Source organism: Sus scrofa, chromosome 13 (assembly GCF_054392235.1).
Source record: "Sus scrofa isolate SSC_HxYL_T2T_F1_AM1 chromosome 13, Sscrofa_HxYL_maternal_Yorkshire_Landrace_v2.0, whole genome shotgun sequence".
NCBI classification, from domain to species: domain Eukaryota; kingdom Metazoa; phylum Chordata; class Mammalia; order Artiodactyla; family Suidae; genus Sus; species Sus scrofa.
The window spans coordinates 54,243,401-54,268,664 of record NC_139395.1 but is presented as its reverse complement, the minus strand read 5'-3'; the positions used below and the strand labels follow the sequence as shown (position 1 = coordinate 54,268,664).

At 38.1% G+C, this 25,264-nt stretch overlaps 1 protein-coding gene across 4 annotated transcripts; it reads left to right on the top strand.

Annotated features, from left to right (window-relative positions):
- Window positions 1-3,403: 3,403 nt before the first annotated feature.
- On the top strand, window positions 3,404-23,503 carry ARF4 (ADP ribosylation factor 4). 4 transcript variants are annotated; one of them, NM_001048072.3, is given in 6 exon segments: window positions 3,404-3,812; window positions 13,098-13,178; window positions 13,641-13,750; window positions 18,995-19,066; window positions 20,621-20,746; window positions 22,551-23,503. In NM_001048072.3, coding segments are annotated over 6 exon segments (543 nt in total). In that variant the 5' UTR covers window positions 3,404-3,745; the 3' UTR covers window positions 22,638-23,503.
- The last annotated feature ends 1,761 nt before the right edge of the window (window positions 23,504-25,264 follow it).

The following is a 25,264-nucleotide window of genomic DNA, read 5'->3' as shown; positions in this document are numbered from 1 at the left end:
TCACTCTGCTTTAAAGTTTCCAGAAAACCAGAGTACTAGTTCTTCTGGAAGTCAGGAATGTGAATGCTATATATACTTTGAAGGAAAGTAGTCAAACAGTTGCATTCCCTATTTTTTAAAAAAGTTTCCCTGGAAGAAACTTTAAATTAGTTTAAGATTTATGTATAAAATTTATGCCATCTTTGTGAGGCAAATAAAGTAGGGACCTCAGTGAGTTGGGGATCCAGCATTAGTACTGCTGTGGCTCTGGTTACAGCTGTGGTGCAGGTTTGATCTCTGGCCTGGAAACTTCTGCATGCCATGGTGTGGCCAAAAAAAGAGAACCAGGTAAATCTACAGGTACTCGTATTTTAAAACAGCCACAGTATATTATTCAGTTGAAAAAGTAGTTGCTTTGCAGTATAAAATCCCATTACTTTTTCTTTTTGGGCCACATGTGCAGCATATGGAAGTTCCCAGGCTAGGGGGTCCAATCGGAGCTGCAACTGCCACCGCCACAGCAATGCCAGATCCCAGCCATGTGTGTGATCTAACCACAGCTCACGGTAACACTGGATCCTTAACCCACTGAGCAAGGCCACGAATTAAACCTGTATCCTCATGGATACTAGTTGGGTACTTAACCCATGGAGCCACAACAGGAACTCCAAAAACAGTGGTGAACTTATCAAATTCAAAGATCATTTTTTAAATTACATAAGTAGTGTATGGAGTTCCCGTCGTGGCACAGTGGTTAACAAACCCGACTAGGAACCATGAGGTTGTGGGTTCGGTCCCTGCCCTTGCTCAGTGGGTTAATGATCTGGCGTTGCCGTGAGCTGTGGTGTAGGTCGCAGACGTGGCTCGGATTCCACGTTGCTGTGGCTCTGGCGTAGGCTGGCAGCTATAGCTCCGATTAGACCCCTAGCCTGGGAACCTCCATATGCTGCGGGAGCAGCCCAAGAAATGGCAAAAAGACAAATAAATAAATAAATAAATAGTGTATAAATATATTCATCTAATAAAAATAAATATAGCCACACCCACACATGTTCTCAAATGTATGAACAGTTTTATTAATAAAAGCTCAAAACTTCAAATAACCCAAAAAGGGCCATCAATTGAGGAAAGGATAAAAAATGTGGTATACCCATGCAATGGAATATTACTTGACAATGAAAAGAAAAAAGTATTGGTACATGCTATAACATGGATGAATCTCAAAAGCATTTTACTAGGGGAAAGAGGCCACACATGAAATACAGACTACATACTGTATGATTCCATTTACAAGAAATATTGGAAAGGGCAAATCTATAGAGACAACACATTAGTGGTTGGCCAAGGGCTTGAAGTGAAGGAAGAGGATGACTAAAAAGCAGTATGAGAGAACTTTTTGCAGTAATAGAAATGACTAATATGATTATGGTGTTGCCTACACTGTACATTTGTTAAATTCATAAAACTGTACACTTAAAATTCATGAATTTTATTGCATATCAATTATATCTCAATAAAACAGATTTTTAAAAGTTAGATAAATAGATAAAGCCTTTTTTTCCCTCTTTTTTAATAGCTGCACAGGAGGCATATGGAATTTTTTGGGACAAGGATTAAATCTGAGCCATAGCTGTGGAACTATGCAGTGACCTGAGCTGCTACAGTCAGATTCTTAACCCACTGCACCACAGCAGGAACTCCAAAATAAAGCTGTCTTTTGACTACCACTTCCAAACTAGGTTCCCTCACTCTCTGGGAAGGTGCCCTCCTCCCTCCACATAGGCTAGACAGTTACACCACTATCATTATTACAGACTCTCCTTCAAAGCTCTTGTTCTGCATTTACACACACACACACACACACACACACACACACACACACGGAAAATCTACATTTTTACCTTTCCTTACAGTACTTAGTCATTATTTGGCCTTTTTCAGTAAATGTATCTTAGCGATCTTTTCATTAGATTTACAGTTCTACATCATCCTAAACTCCTGAGAATACTGCACAGTATGGAGATACTACAGTTTGTTTATCTATCCCACCATCATTCAACCATATTTGAGAGTCATGGTGTGCCAAGTCCATTGCAAACAACACAGAAAAACAAACTAGAGTTTGGCCCGTTTACCGTTTTCACACAAGGGGGTAAAGGGAAGAGGGTTGTCAACAGTAATATTGAATGCGAAATCCTAACTATGAAGAGTGGTTATGATTTTTTAAAGCCTGAGTAATTTATCTAGTTGGAAGCTCAACAATGTATTTTCCAACGCAGTTAAACTCTAACCAGATCTAAATGGTTGGTGAGGAGGTCCCACTGTGGCACAATGGGATCTGATCCCTGGCCTGGTAACTCCATATGCCTGCTTAGGCCAGCCAAAAAATTACAAAATAATAATAATAATGATAAAAAAAAAAGATAGGGAGCATGACTTAATACTAAACGGCACCAACAGTATAGAAGAAACCCATAGGAGGTGGGGAGGTTGCTCTTTTATACATCTTTTTTTGCAAATTGTATACCTTACTTTGGAAAACATTAAGATCTTTTTTTTTTTTTTTCTTTTTTTTTATTTGGAGGGCTGCACGCACAGCATATGCAACTTCCCAGGCTAGGGGTGGAAATGGGAGCTGCAGCCGCGAGCCTCAGCCACAGCCACAGCAACGAACGCTGCAGCTCATGGCAACGCCAGACCACTGAGCAAGGCCAGGGATCCAACCTACATCCTCATGGATACTACCTGAGCTCGTTACAGCTGAGCCACAATGGGAACTTCTAAGATCATAAATATTTTTGAACTGAGGAGTCTTTCCACTTCCTCAACATAAGGGATAAATCTTCCATGCTTGTTCTAGGAAAGATTAAAAAAAAAAGCAAGCCCTTCAAATTGGCTCCTCTTTAAAAGCTGCAATAGTCTACAAAAAAGTCTCGGAGCTCTCCTCTAGACATAGGATTAGGATTAGGTAGAGTCAGTGGGACCTGGCGGCAGGCTTTTAACAACTTATCTTCTGGGAAAACTGGGCCTGTCTTCACTCCTCCATTAGGGCAAGTGTCTGGTCCCGTGGGTGAAATATGTACCTCCGTGGCACCAGGAAATCTTTAGCGCGTTGCGTAGAAAAAGACGCCCAAAGGGCGAAAAGAACGGAGGCTTACTACCTAACCCACAATGCACAGCTCGCCTTTCCGGAATCAAGGAATACAACTTCCAGGATGCATTTCTCTAAACAGAAACGTCTCTCCTCGAGTCTGATTGGAAGTGACGAAGCGAGGCATTGTGGGATTGTATTTGTCGCCCAGTACACAGTGGCTCACAGGCCTCGCCTAGATCCAGGAGCCACGTCCGGGGGCTGACGCTGGCCAGAGGCGCACGTCAGCGAAGACGGCCAATCCCTTTCGTGCGCAGGCGCAGTGGTTCGGGTAGCACCGGAAGCGCAGGGGGATGGGGCGGCGGTGACGCGATTCTGTCCGCGTTGGAGGGGCCGGGCCGCTGCCGAAGTCGCCGCGGCTGCCGCGTGACGTGGCACAGGCGAAGATTTAACGCCAGAGCCGGAGCTGCCCCGCCAGTCGTCGAGCAGGTCCTTGCCCCGCTAATTTCTGTCCCGGGGCTTCGTCCGACACGCCGGCTAGCGAGCTGTCCCTGCCGCGCTCTTTCTGCCTTAGCTCTTCTTCGCCCTCTGACTTTGCCAGGAGCGTGAAAGGAGAAGGCCCGGGGACGCCCCAAGCCCCTTCTGCTCCTGCCCATTGCAAGTGCCATTACCGCCATGGGCCTCACCATCTCCTCCCTCTTCTCCCGCCTCTTCGGCAAGAAGCAGATGCGCATTTTGATGGGTGAGTTAGGGCCTGAGGGATGAGGCCAGGCCTCGGTGGGGCGGCCGGGTCTCTACGCTCTGGGCGGCCTTGGGGCCTGTTTTTTTCTCCCCGTCTGCTGTAGTGGGGGAGGGGTGGGGGTCGGGAAGAATTCTTAAGGGGGAACAATGGGGCGAAGGATGGGCGGTCGCCCCGATCTGTCGGGGAGGCTGGAAAGGGGCCGCGGGCAAGGTTTCCTCCCGGGTTTAGTTTTCTCTCGATCCTACTGAAAGCCCGACGGAATTGGGCGGAGATGTGAGGTTAGCGAACTGTCGAATCTCGCAGAGCCCGGAAGATATTGGCGAGGCCCATTCTGAGAATGCGATCTGATTCTGCTCTTCCCCGGGTGTGGGCAGCAGTTTAGCCTTCCTCCTCCCTCTTTCTGCCCCGTGTACACACTTTTCACCCTCCTTTGGTATGTGAGCGAGCGGTCGCCCGGAGCCGGCCGGTGCAGGAAGTGACCAGCCCCAGTGCAGTGGCAGGCGAGCGAACACCCAAGGTTTTAGTAGAGTCCGGAGTCCTCTGCGCTCTCTTCGCTAAACTTTGCTTCGCTCTGGATTCTGCTTCACGTTTTTTTGTTTTTGTTTTTGTTTTTGTTTTTTTCCTATTAATGTTCCTGAAAATTGAGTTTATCATGAATGTTTCTTTTAGCCACGCTCTTTGGTTTACTCTCTTTGATTTTCAGACCACGTAATTTTTGTCCAGCTGGTGAAGATTTAATGGAAAATAAATTAGAAACTAAATTCTTTTAAAGTGCTAACACATTTTCAGTAAGTGAACATAATGACGCTTAATTTTAGGGTCGCCTTGTTAAAGAGTAATTACGAAGGTGTTTTAAAAAATTCTTAGGGAAACCGGGCTTTTTAAAAATTGCTTTTTAGGGTCCGATTTTTGCTCTGCTGAGGGAGAAGGGACTTGTTAGTCGAGTGATGTAAGCAACGTCTTCCCCATAGTACTATGAGTAGTCTCTACATCACCGCTAAGCTTTTTGCACCTGAATAATGCTATAAGGCGCCCCTCTAACTTGTAACATTGAAATCTGTTGGTTTATTAGATTGTTTTCTAGAGAAGTTGGGAGGTTTTACTTGAAAGTTTTCCAAAGCAAAGTTCCGTAATATTTCAAGGTATTTGAAGATTGAGGGTATGCACATTTGGTTCTTTTTTCACTTTCCTCTTATTCCTGCTTCAAAATCCATAAAACAAATGTTGATGATTCACTCACAAAGATTAATTCAGAATGTTTACTCTCTCATAGTTTGTCAGACTTCATTTATGAAAATGACAATTATTTTAGGAATGCAAGCATATTATTTAAGCTTTAAAAGTAATTGAAAATTGACAGTTTAAAAAAGGCTCTGAAGTCAGTGGGAGAACTTTGAACTGTGATAAATGAATTTCCAGCCTGTTCTGTTCGTGGAGTTGTAGTGCGTTGTATTTGAAATGTAGTATGTAATATTTTACTTAAGATTTATTGTAAATAAATTGCTGTTTTTCATTGTCTTAGTCTTTTGTGATGGCTGCAAGTTTCAGAGGGAGAAGAAAGGTAGAATAATGCTATAAACATTTTCCTATGTTTACTATATTAGGGGAGCATTTCTCCCCCTTACCCCCAGAAATAATGATTGAAAGAAAATGGAACAAGGAAAGTATTTAATTTTGTGCATTTGTGCAGGGAATAGAAATTATGATTTGAAATTATTCGTTCATATTAAATGTTATATTACTCAGGTTTGCCATTCTTGTTTTGCACTTGAATTTGGGATAATTAGATTTCCTTGATTAAAAATGTAATAGTCACAAGGTCAACTTTTATGAACTCATCAAGTGCGGTATAACTCAATGGGGGATATGTATATGGATAGTGAAATAAGTGACTTGGAAGTTTGATAATTCTTAGATTTTTGTATCTAGCTTTACAAATGATGGCATGAATAATTGATCACTCTTAATGTGTCTGCCCCATCCAAATATTGGAATTACCAATTAATGACTGTTTTTTCCATATTAATCTTCTTTGGCAGGCATGTAGTCTTCCTTTTTCTTTCTATGGTTTATGTAAACTTCATACCTTCTTGAGTCTGTGGCATTTTCAGGTTTTACCATTTTAAAGTGTTCTTGAAAGACAGCAGTTAGTTAATGTCTGATTTGCAAAATTACTGTGAATAAGCTTTAAATTTTATTCGTACACATGCTGTCTCCCAAATCTAAGTATTTTAAAAAGGTGTTTGAAGTTGCAGCTTATAGTAAACTAATTAAAAAATTAAAAGTTGATAACCATCGAGTCTAAAATTATTTAAGCTATAGATTGATAGAAATTGTGTAGGTTTTTTTTTTTTTTCCCCTCCTTTTTTCTTTTTGGGGCCGCACCTGTGGCATATGGAGGTTCCCAGGCCTAGGGGTCGAATTGGAGCTGTAGCTGCTGGCCACAGCCACAGCAGCTCTGACCCAAGCCACCTCTGTGACCTACACCACAGCTCACGCTGGATTCCAATCCACTGATCAAGGCTAGGGAAGGAACCCGAAACCTCATAGTTACTAGTTGGATTCATCTCCGCTGTGCCAAAATGGGAACTCCTGTAGGTTTTTGAAAAAGAAGAAATCACTCATGTGAGTGATACTATTGAACCTAAATTGTAAGACAGCTGGTTTCCACCTTAGATTTCTCATGTAGCCCTTCATGGTCCTGTTTTAAGTCTAATCTCCATATTTTGACTATGATAAGATGTAATTTTAGTAAATGACTCCCCAGATTTTGTTTATTTTTGAAAACAGTATGTTCTGTAGAGGAATTACTCATTCTCTCTTTGAACTTGCAGGTTTGCTTGTTGAAAAGCTTAAAAAGTATTGCTTTCTAAAAGATTGCTAATACCAGTGTAGTTTTGTGTTGTTTTACATGTGACTGTGGCTTTTTGGGACCAGAGAGGTTCAGGAGGAAGGATCCTTCGCCAATTTGAAAAAAAAAATTAACTGTGTGTGTGTGTCTGTTTTTTTTTTTGTTTGTTTGTTTTTGTTTTTGTTTTGGTCTTTTTGTTTTTACGGCTGCCCTGGCGGCATGTGGAGGGTTCCAGGCTAGGGGTCAAATCAGAGCTGTTGCTGCTGGCCTACACCATAGTCACAGCAACACTGATCTGAGCCGCATGTTTGACTTCCACCACAGCTCATGGCAATGCCAGATCCTTAACCCACTGAGCAAGGCCAGGGATTGAACCCGTCCTCATGGATACTAACCGGGTTCATTAACCCACTGACCCACGACGGGAACTCCAAATTCACAATATTTTAAAGTGAGTAGTGTTTCATACTCTTTCCCTAGCATATTTTATAAATGCACATATTACGTATTTTAAATTTTTGGCCTTGATTCTAAACATAATATGTCCTTTCTGTTAAATTTAGAAAACATGAAAAAGAATAGAGTGATAATTACTTACAATTCCACCATTCCACTATTAATATTTGTTATATTTACTCTCAGCCTTTAAGAGGAGGTTTTTGTTTCTCCAAAAGTTGTCCTCGTGATATATAGCTTTGTGTTCTTTTCGATTTGCTTTATTGTGACCATTTTCTCAGGTCATTAATTGAAAACATAATCGCCAGCCTTTTTTAAAAAGGGGAGGGGGTTTTTCTGATTAGTTATGTGATAGAGGGAAACAATAGACAAAGCAAAAATCCCTAGCTTCATGCCATTGGAAGTTGGTACAGCCACTCTTTTAAGTGTGCACTCTAGCATTATTATGAAGTAAGACTAACAAAGACTGATAATTTGCTACTAATTAACACATTGATCAAAGTGCAGATATTCCTGATCTTTTGGGTAAAAGCAAAACCCAATGTCATTATAATTTTGCTATATACCTAGTAGTGTCTTTTAAGTTTTGTTGGTCAAACCTCTGAGAAATTAGCTAAAATATAAGGATACTGTGTGTCTACCAGAAAAACCTATGGGCAGATTATTTGAGAGCTCAGACATCAGACCTAGGATTTATTTTGTGTGTGTTTTTTTTAACTAAAAAAAACTGAGATGTAATTCACATGATTCATTTCTTTAAAGTGTACAATTCAGTGGTTTTTGTGTCTTCACAAAGTCCTGTAACTATTACCACTATCTTAATTCAAAAATACTTTCATCAGCCCAGAAAGAAACCACTCGCACATTAGCACTCACTCCCCTGCTCACCCTCCCTCTTGCAACCACTTTTCTGCTTTCTGTTTTCTATTGGCGTGTTTATTCAGGATATTTCATACAATAGAATCATACAGTGTGTGGCGGTTAGTGTCTGGTTTCTTCATTTAGCCTGTTTTCAAGTTTGATCTATGTTATAGCCTGTATCAGTACTTCATTCTTTTTTATGGCTGAATAGTAATTTCATTGTATGGATGTATATCACATTTTGTTTATCATTCATCAATTGATAGAAATGTAATTGTTAACAGTTTTTGGCTCTTATGAATTATGCTGCTATGAACATTCATGAAAAGTTTTTGTATGGGCATATGTTTTTAATTCTCCTGTGTAAATAACCTAGGAATGGAATTGTTGTCAGATTATCGTTAACTATGTTTAACATATTGTGGAACTGACAGACATTTTCAAAGCAGCTGTGCCATTTTACATCCCCACAGCTATGTATGAGGGGTCTAATTTCTCAAAAAGATCTAGGGTTTTAATATTATCTTATTTTGCTACTCCTGTGATTCTGGGGACATTTCTGAACCTCAGATTTTGCATCTCAAAAATGAAGAGTTACTGAGGGTTGAATTTAAAACAGTATGGAATCACCCCATATTGTGCTTGAAGCACAACAAGCATTCAGTTTTTAATTAAAGTTATTATGCAGTTGTATTTCAACCTTCCTTGTAGAAAATTTGAAAGATAAACAAAAATGTGAAGAAGGAAAATATCCTATCTGAAACTTTATCTGCTGAAAGTATGCTTTTTTCTTCAAGTTGAGATAATTAGAATCTAGCTTCTTTAACTTAAAATATAAGTATTTCTTGCTGCTATAATTTAGTAGACATACTTCTTAATGATTGGCAAAGATTTTGGGGGAAGTTTTGTTGCTTTTAATATTTTGGTCAAAGTGCATGTCTTGTCAAGGAGAACAGGTAATTCCAGTATATCTTTCGGAACAGAGACTTGTTTATGAGAGTGAGAGGGAGGGAAGGCATTACTGGACTGTACAGATTAGAGTCTTATCTTGGCTAGTTGAGAATTGGTTATGGTTCCATTTTGTGGAGAAATCTCATTGCCAAATATTGCAACATTAAGGAAATACATACTTAAGAAATCACTAAAGTGGCACAAAATTGTTAGACCAACATATTTTTGAGTAAATAACCATATAATGAGTTAGGTGATGCACTAATTCGTGCATCTTAATTCTCACAGAAATACCTTTTTTAAGAAAAGTATTGGTTTGCATTTATATACTTTTGGGTGAAACTCAAAAGATGTTTTTGTAATTTTAGAATCTTGTATGTGGCTGTGAGCCATTTAACTGTTTTCTTAAAGTTTTAAAAATATAAGTAAAAATCTTAAAAATAACGTATGGATGCTTAAAAACTTTATTATTGCATCATTTTTGTAAATACTTTATTTTTTTTCAATAAAAATAAGTATATAAAACATTAAGGTTCTTGAGCAGTCATCTTGCTGGGTCTCCACTAGTTCGACTTTTTTTTTCTTGGCCACACCCCCCAGGTATGAAGGTTCCTGGGCCAGGAATCCAAGCTGCATCATGGCAGCAGCCCAGGCCACCGCCGTGACACCACCCGATGCTTAACCCACTGAGCCACAACTAAACTTCGGTTAGAATTTTTTTATTACAACAAATACGTATTGCTTTCATTAAAAAGAAAATAATTTCCCAAGTTTTAGATTTCCTGTATTAAAAAATGTACTGGAGTTCTAACTGCTGTGGTGTGGGTTTGATCCCTACCCCGGGAACTTTCATATCCTGTGGACGTGGCTGTTCCCCCCTCTAAATTTTAAAATTGTAAAGTGGAAGAATATTAAGTGTTAAATATTAAAGAAATTAATTACTAACCAGTAAATGCTAATATTTAGTTTATAATGAAGATAATTTAATCAATTCAGTTAATTATTAAATAATAAATACTAAATATTAAGTTAAAGTTTTATACCTGCATACCAGTAGGTATAAAACATTTATTTAAAGAAAAGTTGGATTACCTAGATGCTTTTGCATGACTTAAAATAGTTACATAATCACAGTTTGTCCTGGATTTCTTCTATTCCATGTCAATGTGTTTGGATTTACATTGTTTTAAAAATTGAGGTATGAAGTCCAGTTGGATTATCATTGAGGACTTGTGTAGTTCTCAAAACTTAACTCAGGTGTTTCTTTTTGTTTGTTTTTGACCGTGCCTGTGGCATGTGAAGTTCCTGGCCAGGGATTGAACCTGCCGCACAGCAGCAACCCAAGCTGCTTTAGTGACATTTCAGGATCCTTAACCCACTGTGTCACAGCAGGAACTCCCTTCTTTGTGTATTTTGTAGAGTTATGATTCTTGATCTTTTTGATACTGTTCCATACTTTAAAAATAAAACAGTTCTTATTAACAGTTGATTTTCCTTATGCCCATGAGTGAGGACTTTGGGCTGCTTACTGTGAGTAGTAAGTGTTACAGTATTTTGGACAGAATAAACAAACTCAGTATAAAGAAGTGAGGAACAGAATTTGATTAGAGGATCCTCAGTCTCTAGAGAGATCTTAAGGCTATGCTTTGTAGGATACACAGTAGAAAGGATTGTTATGTGAATAGGAGTTTGAATAGCCTACTGTAGCCTTTGGTTCTACTTTGGACTAAGAGATAAAAGTTAAAACTACTTGTAAGGGGGAGTTCCCGTCGTAGCGCAGTGGTTAACGAATCCGACTAGGAACCATGAGGTTGCGGGTTCGGTCCCTGCCCTTGCTCAGTGGGTTAACGATCCGGCGTTGCCGTGAGCTGTGATGTAGGTTGCAGACTCGGCTCGGATCCCGCGTTGCTGTGGCTCTGGTGTAGGCCAGTGGCTACAGCTCCGATTGGACCCCTAGCCTGGGAACCGCCATATGCCGCCGCAAGAGAAATGGCAAAAAAAACCAAAAAACAAAAACAAACAAACAAAAAAAACTACTTGTAAGGAAAGTGAATTAGGTAAGTGAGGTGATTTCTGTATTTTTTTAAAACTTAATTTTATGGGTTTTGTGTGCAAGTTACACTCTTAAATACTGAAAAAGGCTATCCTTGCCTAAGTCAACATTCAGTTGAGTGATTTCAAAATCTGTGATAGCATAAATCTAGGATGGCCAACTGTGATATCCTTAGAACAATAGTACATCCAGTGAGGTTATTAGATATTGAACCTTCCATTTACGAAGGCTTTAGCAAACAATGTAGAGTATTCAGGTTTTCAGAGACTCATACTTAAACATTTAATTTGCTTTCTGTTATCACTACAGTAATAGTATGGATTCCCCCCCCCCCCCAGAAACAAGCACATTCTTCTCTGCTTATATCTGCCTATCTCAAAGGGCTTTTTTCTTCCCCCCTGTGGCATGAGGAAGTTCCTGGGCCAGGGACCAAACCTTTGCACCACAGCAGTGACAACAGCCACTGCAGTGGCAACACTGGATCCTTAACCTTCCCAGTCACAAGAGAACTCTTCAAAGTATTTAATAATTTGAGCATTACTTATAATGGAGATGAGTGTGATAGAGCCTTTTTTATTATTATTATTATTATTTTTTTGTCTTTTTGTTTTTAGAGCTGCACCTGCAGCATATGGAGGTTCCCAGGCTAGGGGTCGAATCAGAGCTACAGCTGCTGGCCTACACCATAGTCATAGCAACGCCAGATCCAATAGATCCGAGCCACATTTGCAGCCTACACCACAGCTGACAGCAATGCCGGATCCTTAACCCACTGAGCAAGGCCAGGGATCAAAGCTGCAATCTCATGGTTCCTAGTTGGATTCATTTCCTCTGTGCCGTGAAGGGGGAACTCCTTTTTTTTTTTTTTTTTTTTATGGCTGCACCCATGGCAGGTGGAAGTTCCCAGGCCAGGGATCGAACCTGCACCATAGCTGCTCCAGTGGTTTTAACAGCAGGTCCTTAACCCACTGTACCACAAGGGAACTCCAATAGGGCCATTTTTACAACCCAAATTAAAGTCTTTTGTTCTCATTTCTGCACATTTGATGTTGAAATGGAGTTAGGTAGGGATAAAATTGACTTCATCTTCCTCTTTTATATGCCACTCCTGTACCTGTGGCATATAGAACTTCCTGGGCCAGGGATCATATCTGAGCTGCAACTGCAGCCTGTGTGACAGCTGTGGCAATGTTAGATCCTTAACATGCTCTGGCACAGTGGGAACTCCTCCTATAATTTAAGGAGAGAAGGACATAGTTTTATATATATGTGTGTGTGTGTGTATAAAATTGTATTTTCCACTCGCATCAAGATCTAATTGCTTAAAATTTGCTTGTTATATAAGAGGAAACTGAATTTATGAATATTAAAGATAATTCTTTATTCATTTGTTTTTGTGTGTTCTCTGATTCAGCTTCTAATTTATGTTTTTTAAAAATGGTAGTAGTTCAGGAGTTGCCTTGTGGCACATCAGCTTAAAGATCCTGCATTGTCTCTGGTATGATGTGGGTTCTATCACTGGCTGGGAACTTCTGCATGTTGCAGGTGTGGCTGAAAAAAACAAAACAAAATGGTAGTGGAGTTCCCTTGTGGTGCAGTAGGTTAAGGATCTCGCCTTGTCACTGCAAGGGCTCGTGTCACTACTCTGATGTAGGTTTGATCCCCTAGCCCAGGAGCGTCCACATGCCATGGACGTGGCCAAAAAAAATGGTAGTAGTTCATAGAATTAATAAGGACTTAAATTGGAAGAGATCTTATATTTCCTGATCTGGTCCCTTTATTTTATAGCTAATTTCTTTGGCCTCAGTTTCCTGAAGTGATTTGTATAAAGTGAATCAACCATTTTACAGCAAAGCAAATCTAGAGATTAGAGTATGAGTTAGCTAGATACTCTTTTCTCATAACTACTACATGCTGTCTCTCCAGGTCTAGAAAGAAAAGTGGAAAGGCTTTTGTAGGAAGTGTTGCCTTTGGGAATCAGAAGTGAGGTGATTTCATTTCTCATTTGTGCCTTGACCAGTCACCTTTTGCTTTCAAACTAAAATTTGTTGTAAAATTGTTTCTTAGTGTATGCTTTTGGTCTAGATTTAAAATCTATAATGTCTTTTTCTAGTTGGATTGGATGCTGCTGGCAAGACGACCATTCTGTATAAACTGAAGTTAGGGGAGATAGTCACCACCATTCCTACCATTGGTAAGAAAGTTTACAGATGACTTTATGTCCTAATAATATATTATAAAGTGAAATTGAATCAAGTTTAATTTTGAAGCTTTTTTGTTTTAAGACTATCTTTTAACGGTAGTTTTTGGTTCACCGAAAAATTGAGAGGAACCTGCAAAGATTTTTCCTTATCTCCCCTCTCCCCCACCCCGTATAGCGTCCTCCATTATCAATATCGCTCTATTGATGAACCTATATTGAACCTATATTGACTCATCATAATCACACAAAGTCCATATACCTTAGGGTTGTTGTACGTTCTAAGGACTAGACAAATGTACAATGATATATATCCATCATTGTAACTTTCTTAGGGTTTTAAATTGATTGTCTGTTAAGACTTTGACAAAGCAATTCTGGGAGAATTCCACAAAAAAAGTGTTTATTTTCTGAATGACATTATACACAGTGATCTTCCTCTTTTTCTCTCTGTAGGTTTTAATGTGGAAACAGTAGAATATAAGAACATTTGTTTCACAGTATGGGATGTTGGTGGTCAAGATAAAATTAGGCCTCTCTGGAGGCATTACTTCCAAAATACCCAGGTAAGTAAGGAATGCTGTACGTTTTTATAACTTTTTTTTATATGTTTCATACTCTGTAAAGTTTATGTTAATATATACTGTTTACTTGAATATTGGTGTTTACTCTGAGTTGGCATTCTTCTTATCATTACTTCCATGTTCTTCAGTGAACTCTCCTATTCATGCTTCTGTAGACTAAATTACTTAGGGTGGAAGAGTTACATGGTCATCATAGTAATATTTTGAAGATAGTAATATTTGGTTCTTAAGATTGAATTAGATGTCTCCTCAATAGTTCTATTGGTTTCATTCTTAGGTTAGAAAGAATGATTTGTATACTTTTGTGTCACTGTCATTTTTAATGAATGTAATACAATTAATAGACCCTCATTTAGCCCAGTTAAGTGTTAATTTATCAGAATACATTAAGAAAAAATATGTTAAAGTAGATCTGCTCTGTTGATCTGATCTGTAAGATATTTTTATATTATGTAGTATGTATAACACTGGAAAGAAAGAGATGTTCGTGATCCTGTAGAGCAGGAATTCTTAAATTTGGCTTCACATTAAAATCACTTGGGGAGTGGAGTTCTCTAGTGGAGCAGCAAGTTAAGAATTTGGTCCTGTGGGTCACTGCTGTGACATGGGTTCGATCCCTGGCCTGGGAGTTCCCATATTCCTTGGACAAGGCCAAAAAAAAAAAGAGCAATCTACAGATCCTTAAAGATTCATGAATGTGTTTACTGAAATAGCTTGTTCAAAGACATGCACAAAATGTAAGTAAAAAAAGGAAGATGTGCACTACAATAGTTTTTGTATGGTTCATCAGGAAAAGAGAGCTGTGCTCCACAGTGTTAACTCTAGAATCAAGGGGGAGGAAGTCTCAAGCAAAATATATCAAGAAAAATTCAAGGGTGACTTGATCAAATAAGAGAGTCTTAACAAAAAGGAAAGTAGAAACCATTCTTAAAGATATTCAAATATTAGAATTCTATGCTACAAAAGAAAAGGAATTGGGAAGGATTTTCTGTTTGTTTGTTTGTTTTTTTAGGGCTGCACCCTCAGCATATGGAGGTTCCCAGGCTAGGGGTCTAATTGGAGCTATAGCCACCGGCCTACGCCAGAGCCACAGCAACTCGGGATCCTAGCCATGTCTGCAACCTACACCACAGCTCACGGCACCACTGGCTCCTTAACCCACTGAGTGAGGCCAGGGATCGAACCTGCAACCTCATGGTTCCTAGTCAGATTTGTTTCTGCTGAGCCATGACAGGAACTCTGAAATTGGGAAGGAATTAGTCGAAGTAAGAATTTTCCAAAAACTTTCAAATAGGAAGGTATAAAACTTTCAACTGGAGAGAGGGCAGATTAATTTTATAGCTTTGTTATATTCTTATTATACTAAAATACATTTTTTAGTATACATACTGAAGTATTCTTCTTCCCACAACCCTGACCCCTAAAGTATTTTTAATCATTTGTCACTTTATCACAAACTGTCTTGTGCTACCAGTTATTTGTGTAGGTAGCCAGATTAAATCCACTGAGGGATTAATTCCTCAGTATAGCCATAGCACTGAGCTTGCCAGGGTACTGAATAATTATTTTAGACAATGGTCATTAAATGACATTTCTTTTGATGTAGCAGATTCATCCCCGTTTCCTTTATCTGTATTGGAAATCATTTTCAGTGTCCTACTCTTTGATAAAAAATTTGGTGCTTTAGCGGACAGAGAGCAAATTCAAATCTCAGCACTACTTATTAGTTATATAAATTATCTAATCCTTGACCATGCCTCTTCTATAGAAATAAGATACCACCAACTATATAAGCCTATTAAAGATTAAATGTAATCATATGGTATAAAAGAATCTAGCACTGTGTTTGGCATACCACAGGTATTTAATAAATGTCTTCTCCTTTCCCTCCTATCCCCAAAGCTACTCCTTTTTAGAACCTACTTCTCTAAGAGAGGTAATACCTCAAAAAGGGATGTAATTGTATATGGACTACTAGCAATCCATTTTTATTGTTTTAAAATGTAAATAACACTACCAGTCCTAAAGTAACATTATTAAGAGGGAGGATTATTTTAGAAATAAATTCTAAGTTATTTACTTCCTGGGACATCACAGAATCAAGAGTGTAGAAAAGCTAAGATTCTAAAGGTAAGTCTGGCTACTATACTTACTTGTTTAGAAACGGGAAAATAACTCAAATTCTATAATGAAGGAAGAGAAATTTACTACAATAAACACTGTCCCAGATTGTTAATAAAAGTTTCTTTTCTTTTTTCTTTTTTTTTTTTTTCTTTTTTTTTTTTTGGCCTCAGTGAGTGGGCAGAGGCTTGATGTGGGATCTCAGTTCCCAGACCTGGCTGCAACAGTGAAAGTGCCGAGTCCTAACCATTAGACCACCAGGGAACTCTCTAGTTTCTTTTAAATATTATAGCTAAAAGAACTGATCAGTGTAGGTTGCAGATGCAGCTTGTATCTGGCGTTGCTGTGGCTGTCGTGTAGGCCGGCAGCTGCAGCTCTGGACCCCTAGCCTGGAAACTTCATGTGCCGCAGGTGCAGCCCTAAAAAGCAAAAAAATAAAATAAGTAAAAAATAAAGTCAAAGAGAATGCTGGAAAAGAGCTTAGCTGTGATTACCTCAGGTAACCATAATGCTTTCTCTGGCAGCCTTGAGGTCCCTAGAAAGAAGTACTTGGACTTTTGATTCTAAGGTGGTCCATGGTGGCCAGGAATGGGTCAAGTTGCAAGTTAAAGTAAATTACAAAGCATTCTAAAGAAGTCTAGGGATAAGCCAATTCTTGATATTGGTCAAGAATTACAAGGCTTAGGATTAGCAAAGTTTTACTTCATACGTAAGTTTTTTTCAAAAGCACATTCTCTAAATGAAATGCCTTTGACTTAATTTAAAATAATCTAAAAGGTGAAATATAAAGGAGTACCAATTCAACAGTTGGCCATATCCTAATTACTGAAGTTGGATAATAGATATGTGGGTTTATTACGCTATTCTCTCTACGTTTGCGTATGTTTGAAAATTTCTATAATGAAGGTTTGGAGAACATGTAACTCATATCAAAACATCTTTTCTAATCACAGCCATATTACTGAACATGAATATTTTAATTTTTAAAAAAGTATGCTAGATAACTAAATAACTAACTAACTAAATAAATAACATGACATGCTGTTTAAACCTAGTTGTTCCAGCTACTCACCTAAGATATTCACTGCCACCCGGTGGTAGTAAATGTCACTTTTTTTTTCTTTTTCTTTTTTTTTGCCTTTTCTAGGGCCACTCCTGCTGCATATGGAGATTCCCAGGCTAGGAGTCTAATTGGAGCTGTAGCCCCCGGCCTACGCCAGAGCCACAGCAACTTGGGACTCTAGCCACGTCTGCAACCTACACCACAGCTCATGGCAACACTGGCTCCTTAACCCACTGAGCAAGGCCAGGGATCAAACCCACAACTTCACGGTTCCTAGTTGGATTCATTAACCACTCTGCCACGATGGGAACTCCCTAGTAAATCTCACTCCTATACAGTGTTGTATGCAAGTTGATACTCAATGTTGTATACAATTTGTATACAAGTTGTACAATTGTATACAGTGTTGTATACAATGTTGTATACAGTCTCACTTGTATACAGTATTGTATGCAAGTTGTGGGGCTGGAGACCAGGAATGACATCCACACATCTTAAACATACAAAGTGCTTATATAACATCACACATTTAGAAATTTTTTTTTTTTTTTTTTTTTAGTAATCTTTTATTTATTTATTTATTTATTTTTTGTCTTTCTGCCATTTCTTGGGCCGCTCCCGCGGCACATGGAGGTTCCCAGGCTAGGGGCCCAATCGGAGCCATAGCCACCAGCCTACGCCAGAGCCACAGCAACGCGGGATCCGAGCCGTGTCTGCGACCTACACCACAGCTCACGGCAACGCCGGATCTTTAACCCACTGAGCAAGAGCAGGGATCGAACCCGCAACCCCATGGTTCCTAGTCGGATTCGTTAACCACTGCGCCACCACGGGAACTCCTAGAAAAATTTTTTTATCAATTCCAGTAGTAAACAAAAACCGATGCAATGGAGTTCTTGTCTGACACAGCAGGTTAAGATCTGGCATTGTCAGTGCAGCTGCTACATCTTGGGTTCCATCCCTGGCCCAGGACCTTCTGCATGCCAAAAAAATTGTTGAAAAACCTCTCATCGTAGTAGAAAATATCACAGAGTTGGAACCAAGTTAAATAGAAATGTGAAACAAGAACTGGCTCTACAGTCTTAAAGTCATTCCAAGCTTCGGTTTCCTCTTATGTAAGAGTTAGACTAGAGCAGTGGTTCTCAAGAGGGATCAGTTTTGTCTCCAGAAAGTATTTTATAATACTTGAAGACATTTTTGATTGTTGTAACTGCATCTGCATTGGGTGAGGGTGGGACTACTACTGGCAACTAGTTGCTGAACATCCTATAGTGCAAAGGAGAGCCCTCCGCTCATTCCCTAACAAAGAATCAACCAGCCCAAAATGTCAGCAGTGCTTCAGAACTCCCAAACCAGCAGAATTGGCACCACTACCTGTGAACTTTGCTAGAAATGAAGTATCACAGGTCTTACTCAGCGAGACCCCACTGAATTATCGGTGTTTTAACAAATACCCAGGTGATTCACACGCACACATTAAACTTGAGAAACACTACTGATGCCTAGTTTATATCCTCAAGAGATTCTAGTTCAAGTGGCTAGGAGTTATGGTTAGCACATTAAGATTTTTAAAACTCCCCAGATGGTTTTTTATTTTTTTTTGGTCTTGCCTGAGGAATGTGGACGTTACCAGGCCAAGGATCAAACCCATGCCATAGCAGTGATCCAAGCCATTGCACTGACAACATTGGATCCTTAACCCACTGAGCCACAAGGGAGCTCTTGTTCTTTTTCCTTTTGTGCACACCTAGTAGTGTTTTATTGCTTCTGTTTAACTGCACTTACAACATTAAAAAGCAAAGGAAAGGGATTAAATTAAAATTTATTCTTGAAATAACATTGTTAAGTTAATCACAAATAGTGCTCAAATCTGTTTTTAGTTTTTAATGTCCTGTTATTTTCTTCCTTTCTTTTTTTTTAATAAGACTTTTTCTTCCTAGTATTTAACTCTGGGTATTGTTTTGCTGCCTATATACTTAGGTTTCATATTTAGTGTGTGCTTTAAATTTAACTTATAATTTATTTAAACAATTTTTCTTTAGGGTCTTATTTTTGTGGTAGATAGCAATGATCGTGAAAGAATCCAGGAAGGAGCAGATGAGCTGCAGAAGATGGTGAGAATGTTTTAAAAATTTACCATTTCTAAGATGTGTTTCTCTGGGTGATAGCGGTAGTGTTAGTGGTTAGTACATTTGAACTGTAATTTGATTACAAAAATGAACTTTTTAGAACTAGAAGAACCTTGAGGAACTATCACCATAGGTTATTAAGATTGCACATAAAAATCTATAGAACTTTTTAAAAAACTCATGGAAGAGTAGCTAGCTACTTCAGTAAGTTAGGAGAAAGGCCCACTTTGTAGAATGCTCTGTGAACGATTTTGATGCACATCTCTGGTCGAGGATGTCTGCTTTAGTCTAGTCTTATTTTCTAGAAATAAAATCTCTAGTTTTGAAGCTTTTTTGACCTAGGAATCCTGGTTCAAATCCCTTGTTCTCAGTGTCATTGGGTTCAGTTTTTTTCTATATCATACCTGTAATACATACTTCAAAATGTTTTGTAATGGCAACCATGATAAAAAATTCCACCTAAGGGATGTGGCATTTTGGTTGATTGTGTCATTTTGGCCTTGCCATATATTGGATTAATATTTTCATATATTGATAAAAATACTGGGGGGGGGGAAATTGTTGAGGAACTTTGCTAGAGGAACCTTGTCATGGTTTCATATTTGTAGTCATAATATGTTTACTGGAGTATTCTCATTTATTGCTCCTAAGACTAGAGTTTGTAAAACCATTGTGCCAGTGTATATGTAATGAGTGTTTTTTCTTCTCAGTTAAATATTTCCCCTTTATTCTGCTCTTTTTTTGTAAATAACTATTGAGATATAATTCACATACTGTGACTTCACTCATTTGAAATGTACAAGTCACTGGTTTCTAGTATACAAAATTGTACAGTCATTACCACAATTGAATTTTAGAACATTTTCATCACCTCCAAAAAGAAATCTTAAAACTATTAGCATATGTTCTCCATTCCTTCCACCCACTCCACTCCCCACACTCCCAGTTGACAGCCACTAATTCACTATACATTTGCCTGTTCTGGACATTGATTTAAGTGGACTCAAACAATGTATGGTCTTTTGTTACCTTTTTAAATTTTGTCACTTTTCACGTAGCATAAGTTTCCTAGTGTTGTGTCATGTTTTAGTATTTCATTCTTAGCAGCTTCTGCTCTTGATGCTATTCTTGAATTTTTCGTGATACTTCTAATGCCTTAATCACTATTGTTACTCCACTGTTTCTTGGTCCAGCTGTCTGGAAAGGAAAAGGTCCAAAAAGAGTCATCATCTAAATACGTTTACTACTAAGTACCATACTGTTCTGCCATAAATGTTTATTCCCATGTATGTTTCTTATCCTTGCCAGTCCTGACGCTCCATGAATGATCATGAAGGCTGATTTACCTTAACAGTGTGTCGATGATTGGCTTGAAAAACAGTTTTGCTTTACTTGAAGGTGTACTATTGGTTTGATATTTAATAATGTATTTAATGTTGAATAAATTGCATATATATAGGAAAAGAGTAGTCTACCTAGTGTGTTAAAATAATTGAATTGCAGCTTGGTAGTTGTTAAAGTCTTGGCTTTTATTTGCAGCTTCAGGAAGATGAGTTGCAAGATGCAGTGTTGCTGCTTTTTGCAAACAAACAGGATTTGCCAAATGCTATGGCCATTAGCGAAATGACAGATAAATTAGGTCTTCAGTCTCTTCGTAACAGAACAGTAAGTATTTGGAGGTTCATATTAACCTGCTGTCTATTAGAATTATTAGAATAATTGTTTAAAGTAGTATTTAATTTAAACATTTGTTAATTGTCCCCTTTGAAAGAGTTAAGGAGCACATCATTTAAAAAACTATAATAATGGAGTTTTGCTTATGTAAACATGAGCTCTTTCAGACTTAATTTCAAACCTTTGTAAATGTTGTGTTCACCTTTCAAGTATGTTGGTATCTTCTCCATTTTTAAAACTTTTTAATATGTATCCTTCAAGGATCCAAAGGTTTTAAGTATCTTTATTTCATTTGACTTTTGTTAACTTTATCCTCAAAATGATTAGTATGGATAAAAATGTAGAAAATTGTGCTGTATGAGAATTGTAATATTAAAGATTATTGATATTTTTAATTTAAATTTTATGTATATAACTGCAGCAAATATTTTATAATTTGGCTTTCTTATTAAAAATTTCACTGACTAGTAACCATGGGATTATGGGTTCAATCCCTGGCCTTGCTCAGTGGGTTAAGGATCTGGTGTTGCCATGAGCTGTGGTGTAGGTCTCAGATACGGCTTAGATCCACCATTGCTGTGGCTGTGGCATAGGCTGGCACCTGTAGTTCCTATTTGACCCCCTAGCCTGGAACTCACATATGTTGCAGGTGCGGTCTTAAAAAGCAAACAAACAAACAAATCAATATTTAACAGCTATATTTTAGGTAATATTTTGTACTCTTTGTGTGTTCACACCAAAAGCTTGTGGAGACCTATAATGATAGTAAAAAAGTTTTGAATTTAAAACTTAAAACAATATTTGCTTGCTCTCTAATAGCTTATCTTTTTAGATCAGTATTTAAATATTGGCAAAATACAGTTATACTGTTTCCATATTTAAAGATGGTATCATAAACTAGTACTGTGGCTTGTGCTTCACAATAGTTTTTTTATTACCTTGTCAACAAGGCAAATACTGTGATGTGGCAATAACTGTATAGAGAGTAGAAATTTTGGGGGTGCTTGACACTGAAGATAGTGAAACTTTCCAGAAAAGCTTGCCTCTAAAATACCAGCAATCTCTGCTCTTTCAAAATTTTGTCTCTTATACTCTGAACTTAATTTTATGAGAAACAAGATGGTTATAAGGACCAGGTGAGTAGTTTATTAGTTACTCATCTTCTCATGAATGTTCTTTTTCAGATTAATTAGCAGATAGTTGGTTAAATGTAGTGAATTGGATAGCAATAGCTAGCCTTTTTTTTTTTTTTTTTTGCTTTTTTAGGGCCATACCGGTGGCATACAGAGGTTCCTAGGCTACGGGTCATATCAGAGCTGTAGCTGACAGCCTACGCCACAGCAACACCAGATCCGAGGCACTTCTGTGACCCACACCACAAAGCCCACGGTAATGCTGGATATTTAATCCACTGAGTGAGGCCAGGGGTTGAACCCTCGTCCTCATGGATACTAGCCAGGTTCGTTACTGCTGAGCCATGATGGGAACTCTGGTAGCAGTGGCTTTAAATATAAGAGGAGTTTTTTGAGAAGCAAGAGGTAGGAGAATAGTCCCAATCTATACAGTTATTGAGATCATTAAATATGTATTTGATCACTTGAAAGATATAATACTTTAACACATTTACAACTTTATTCCCATGGCTTTATGTATTGTTTCCTTTTTTTCATATGCATTTATGGTACCTCCTGCCTAAGTAATATCCCTGAAAGATAATTTTCTGAGTAAGAAATTTTAAATACTGGTTATGCATAGTCTTATGTTAATCAAGTGTTTTCTTGTCCTCTCTTTACAGTGGTATGTTCAAGCCACTTGTGCTACACAAGGAACTGGTCTGTATGAGGGACTTGACTGGCTGTCAAATGAGCTTTCAAAACGTTAAATGAAACTGGATGTCTAACCAAGGACATGTTTGATAGAATTGGTCTAGGCTTGTTACAACAAAATTAGTTTGCATCTTGGTTATTAAAGAGTATCTGGGACTGGTTTGGGCAGAATATTACAATGTTTAAACTTATTTTGTTGCCAATTATTGTTTACCAAGTATAATGTTGCTGTTAAGCAAAGTATGCTTGGTTTTAAAGAAATTCTCCTTAACTTGGGAAAAAAGTGTCCTCTTAATTTTACTTCCCTTAAGCCTAAATGCCTGGACATAGTGTGACACCTTTAAATAAATCCATTTTGAATGTTTTTTTGAGCCCACAACAAATAATGTTTTAAAGTTATCCCCTTGCTACTTTACTGATACCTTTATCATTCCTGGGACAGTCTGCTGATTTAAGAAAAATGTAGCATTCCATTTGTATTTATTTTTCTCCCTTGCCAAAAAGATTTTTTAATACTGCTTGTACAAGCCAGGGAATGCTCCAAAACACTATTCAGATCTCTTGCACTGAGGAACTTATATTTTCCCCTCATTATTGACTCCTGGCTTCCATCAGCCAAGCTTACCTTGGTGTGGTTTGGATTTGATAGCTAATTAGTCTTATGCTAGTTGCAAAGAGTTCTTATTGAGATGATTTTTAATACTCAGCAGATTGTCTTTCTTTATATTGTATCTTTTTTATGTTGCATGTTGCTTTTGGTATCAGCCTTTTTGCCCAGTATATGATAGTTCTGCTGATGTTTTACTGTTTATTGATAAACATATCTTCATTAAGAGTTTTTGGAAAACTCATCCAACTCAATGAATAAGTTTTCTTCATAACCCATTTGGAATTATTCCTAATAAAATTATAAAACATGTAATGGTATGTGTTTTTCTTGAGTCTTGAAGATGTTTGAAATGGAATTTCTTGTTTAGGAAAGTTGATTGGCCTACATAACTTGCTGTGAATAATAATGCAGATCCCAGTGAGTTTATTAATTGTTTGAATTGGAAATAAAATATGTGTTGTTGTCATGTGTAACAGTAGGGAGCAACTTAAAAAATTTAGTTTTCTTTGATAAAATACCATTTTGACACTATATTTTTCTAAAGTCAGATCAGGGGTGAAAAGCTGTAATAAAATAAACTGCCCCCAAGGTATGTATGCGTTTGTTTCATAGCTAACATTAGTTTTAAAAAATTTGTGTTGTTTCCATGACAGACTGTATAGACGTTGTGGTGCTGCTCTCCTATGTAGGAGAACAAAGGTCACAAACACTTCTCTCTCTTTTTTTTTTTTTTTCTTTCCCTTGCTTTTTAGGGCAGCACCTGCTTCCTATGGAAGTTCCTAGGCTAAGGGTCCAATTGGAGCTGCAGCTGCTGGCCTACACCACAGCCACAGCAATGCAGGATCCGACCCATGTTTGTGATCTGCACCAGAGCTCATGGCAATGTTGGATCCCCAACCCACTGATTGAGGCTAGGGATTGAACCCCCATCCTCATAGATACTAGTCGGATTTGTTTCCACTGTGCCACAATGGGGACTCCCACACTTTTCTTTTTTAGCTTCACACATTTCAGAACTTCTGCAGAAAGTGACTAGTTCTTTGTCATAAGGTAAGAAAGGTATATACCTCATAAACTATATTATTAGTATGCAACTTGGTGACCTTATGAGTAACTTAGTTTTTGTCTATATAATCTAATGTTCAATGTATTTTATGAGCTTTGCTTTTTTAATGATTATTAATGGCTTGTTCAGATAAATTTATGGATTATAATATTTTCAAAACCAAATACATGCTTGTAAAATAATGTTTTGTTTTTTGGCTGCGCCCATGGCCTGCAGAAATTCTGAGGCCAGGGATCAAACCTGAGCCGCAGCAGCAACCTAAGTCACAGCCTTGACAATGATGGATCCTTAACCCAACTGAGTGAGGCCAGGGATGGAACCTGTATCCTCATGGATACTAGTTGGGTTTTATTTTACTGTTGAGCCACCACAGAAAGTCAGTGTGTATTTTTGAATTGTAAGGGGGAAAAAAAAAAGCAATCACATATCTGGAATCTAATGTATGGTACAAATGAAACTTTCCACAGGAAAGAAACTCATGGACTTGGAGAATAGACTTGTGGTTGCCAAGGGGGAGGGGCAAGGGAGTGGGATGGACTGTGAGTCTGGGGTTAATAGATACTAACTATTGCATTTGGAATAGATAAGCAATAAGATCCTCCTGTGTAGCACAGGGAACTATCTAGTCATTTGTGATGGAACATGAAGGAGGATAATTTGAGGAAAAAAAAGTATGTATGTATGACTGGGTCACTTTGCTGTACAGTAGAGATTGACAGAACACCATAAATCAACTATAATGGAAAAAATAATCAAAATAAACTATTGGACAGAGTGAAAGAGAATTAGAATTAAGTGGTTGGTGATTGTCAAACAGGTTACTGAGATAAAGTATGTGCTAAATTTGTGTCATTTGATATAAGCGCAACTTTTCTTGCCCACCAGATGAATTCTTCCCTCCAAATAAGAAATGTCTCATTTATTGGATAAAACTAACATAGGGTAGATAGTATGTGTGTTTTTATGGGGTTCAACTAGGAGATATACAACTTCAGTAGGTTCAATGT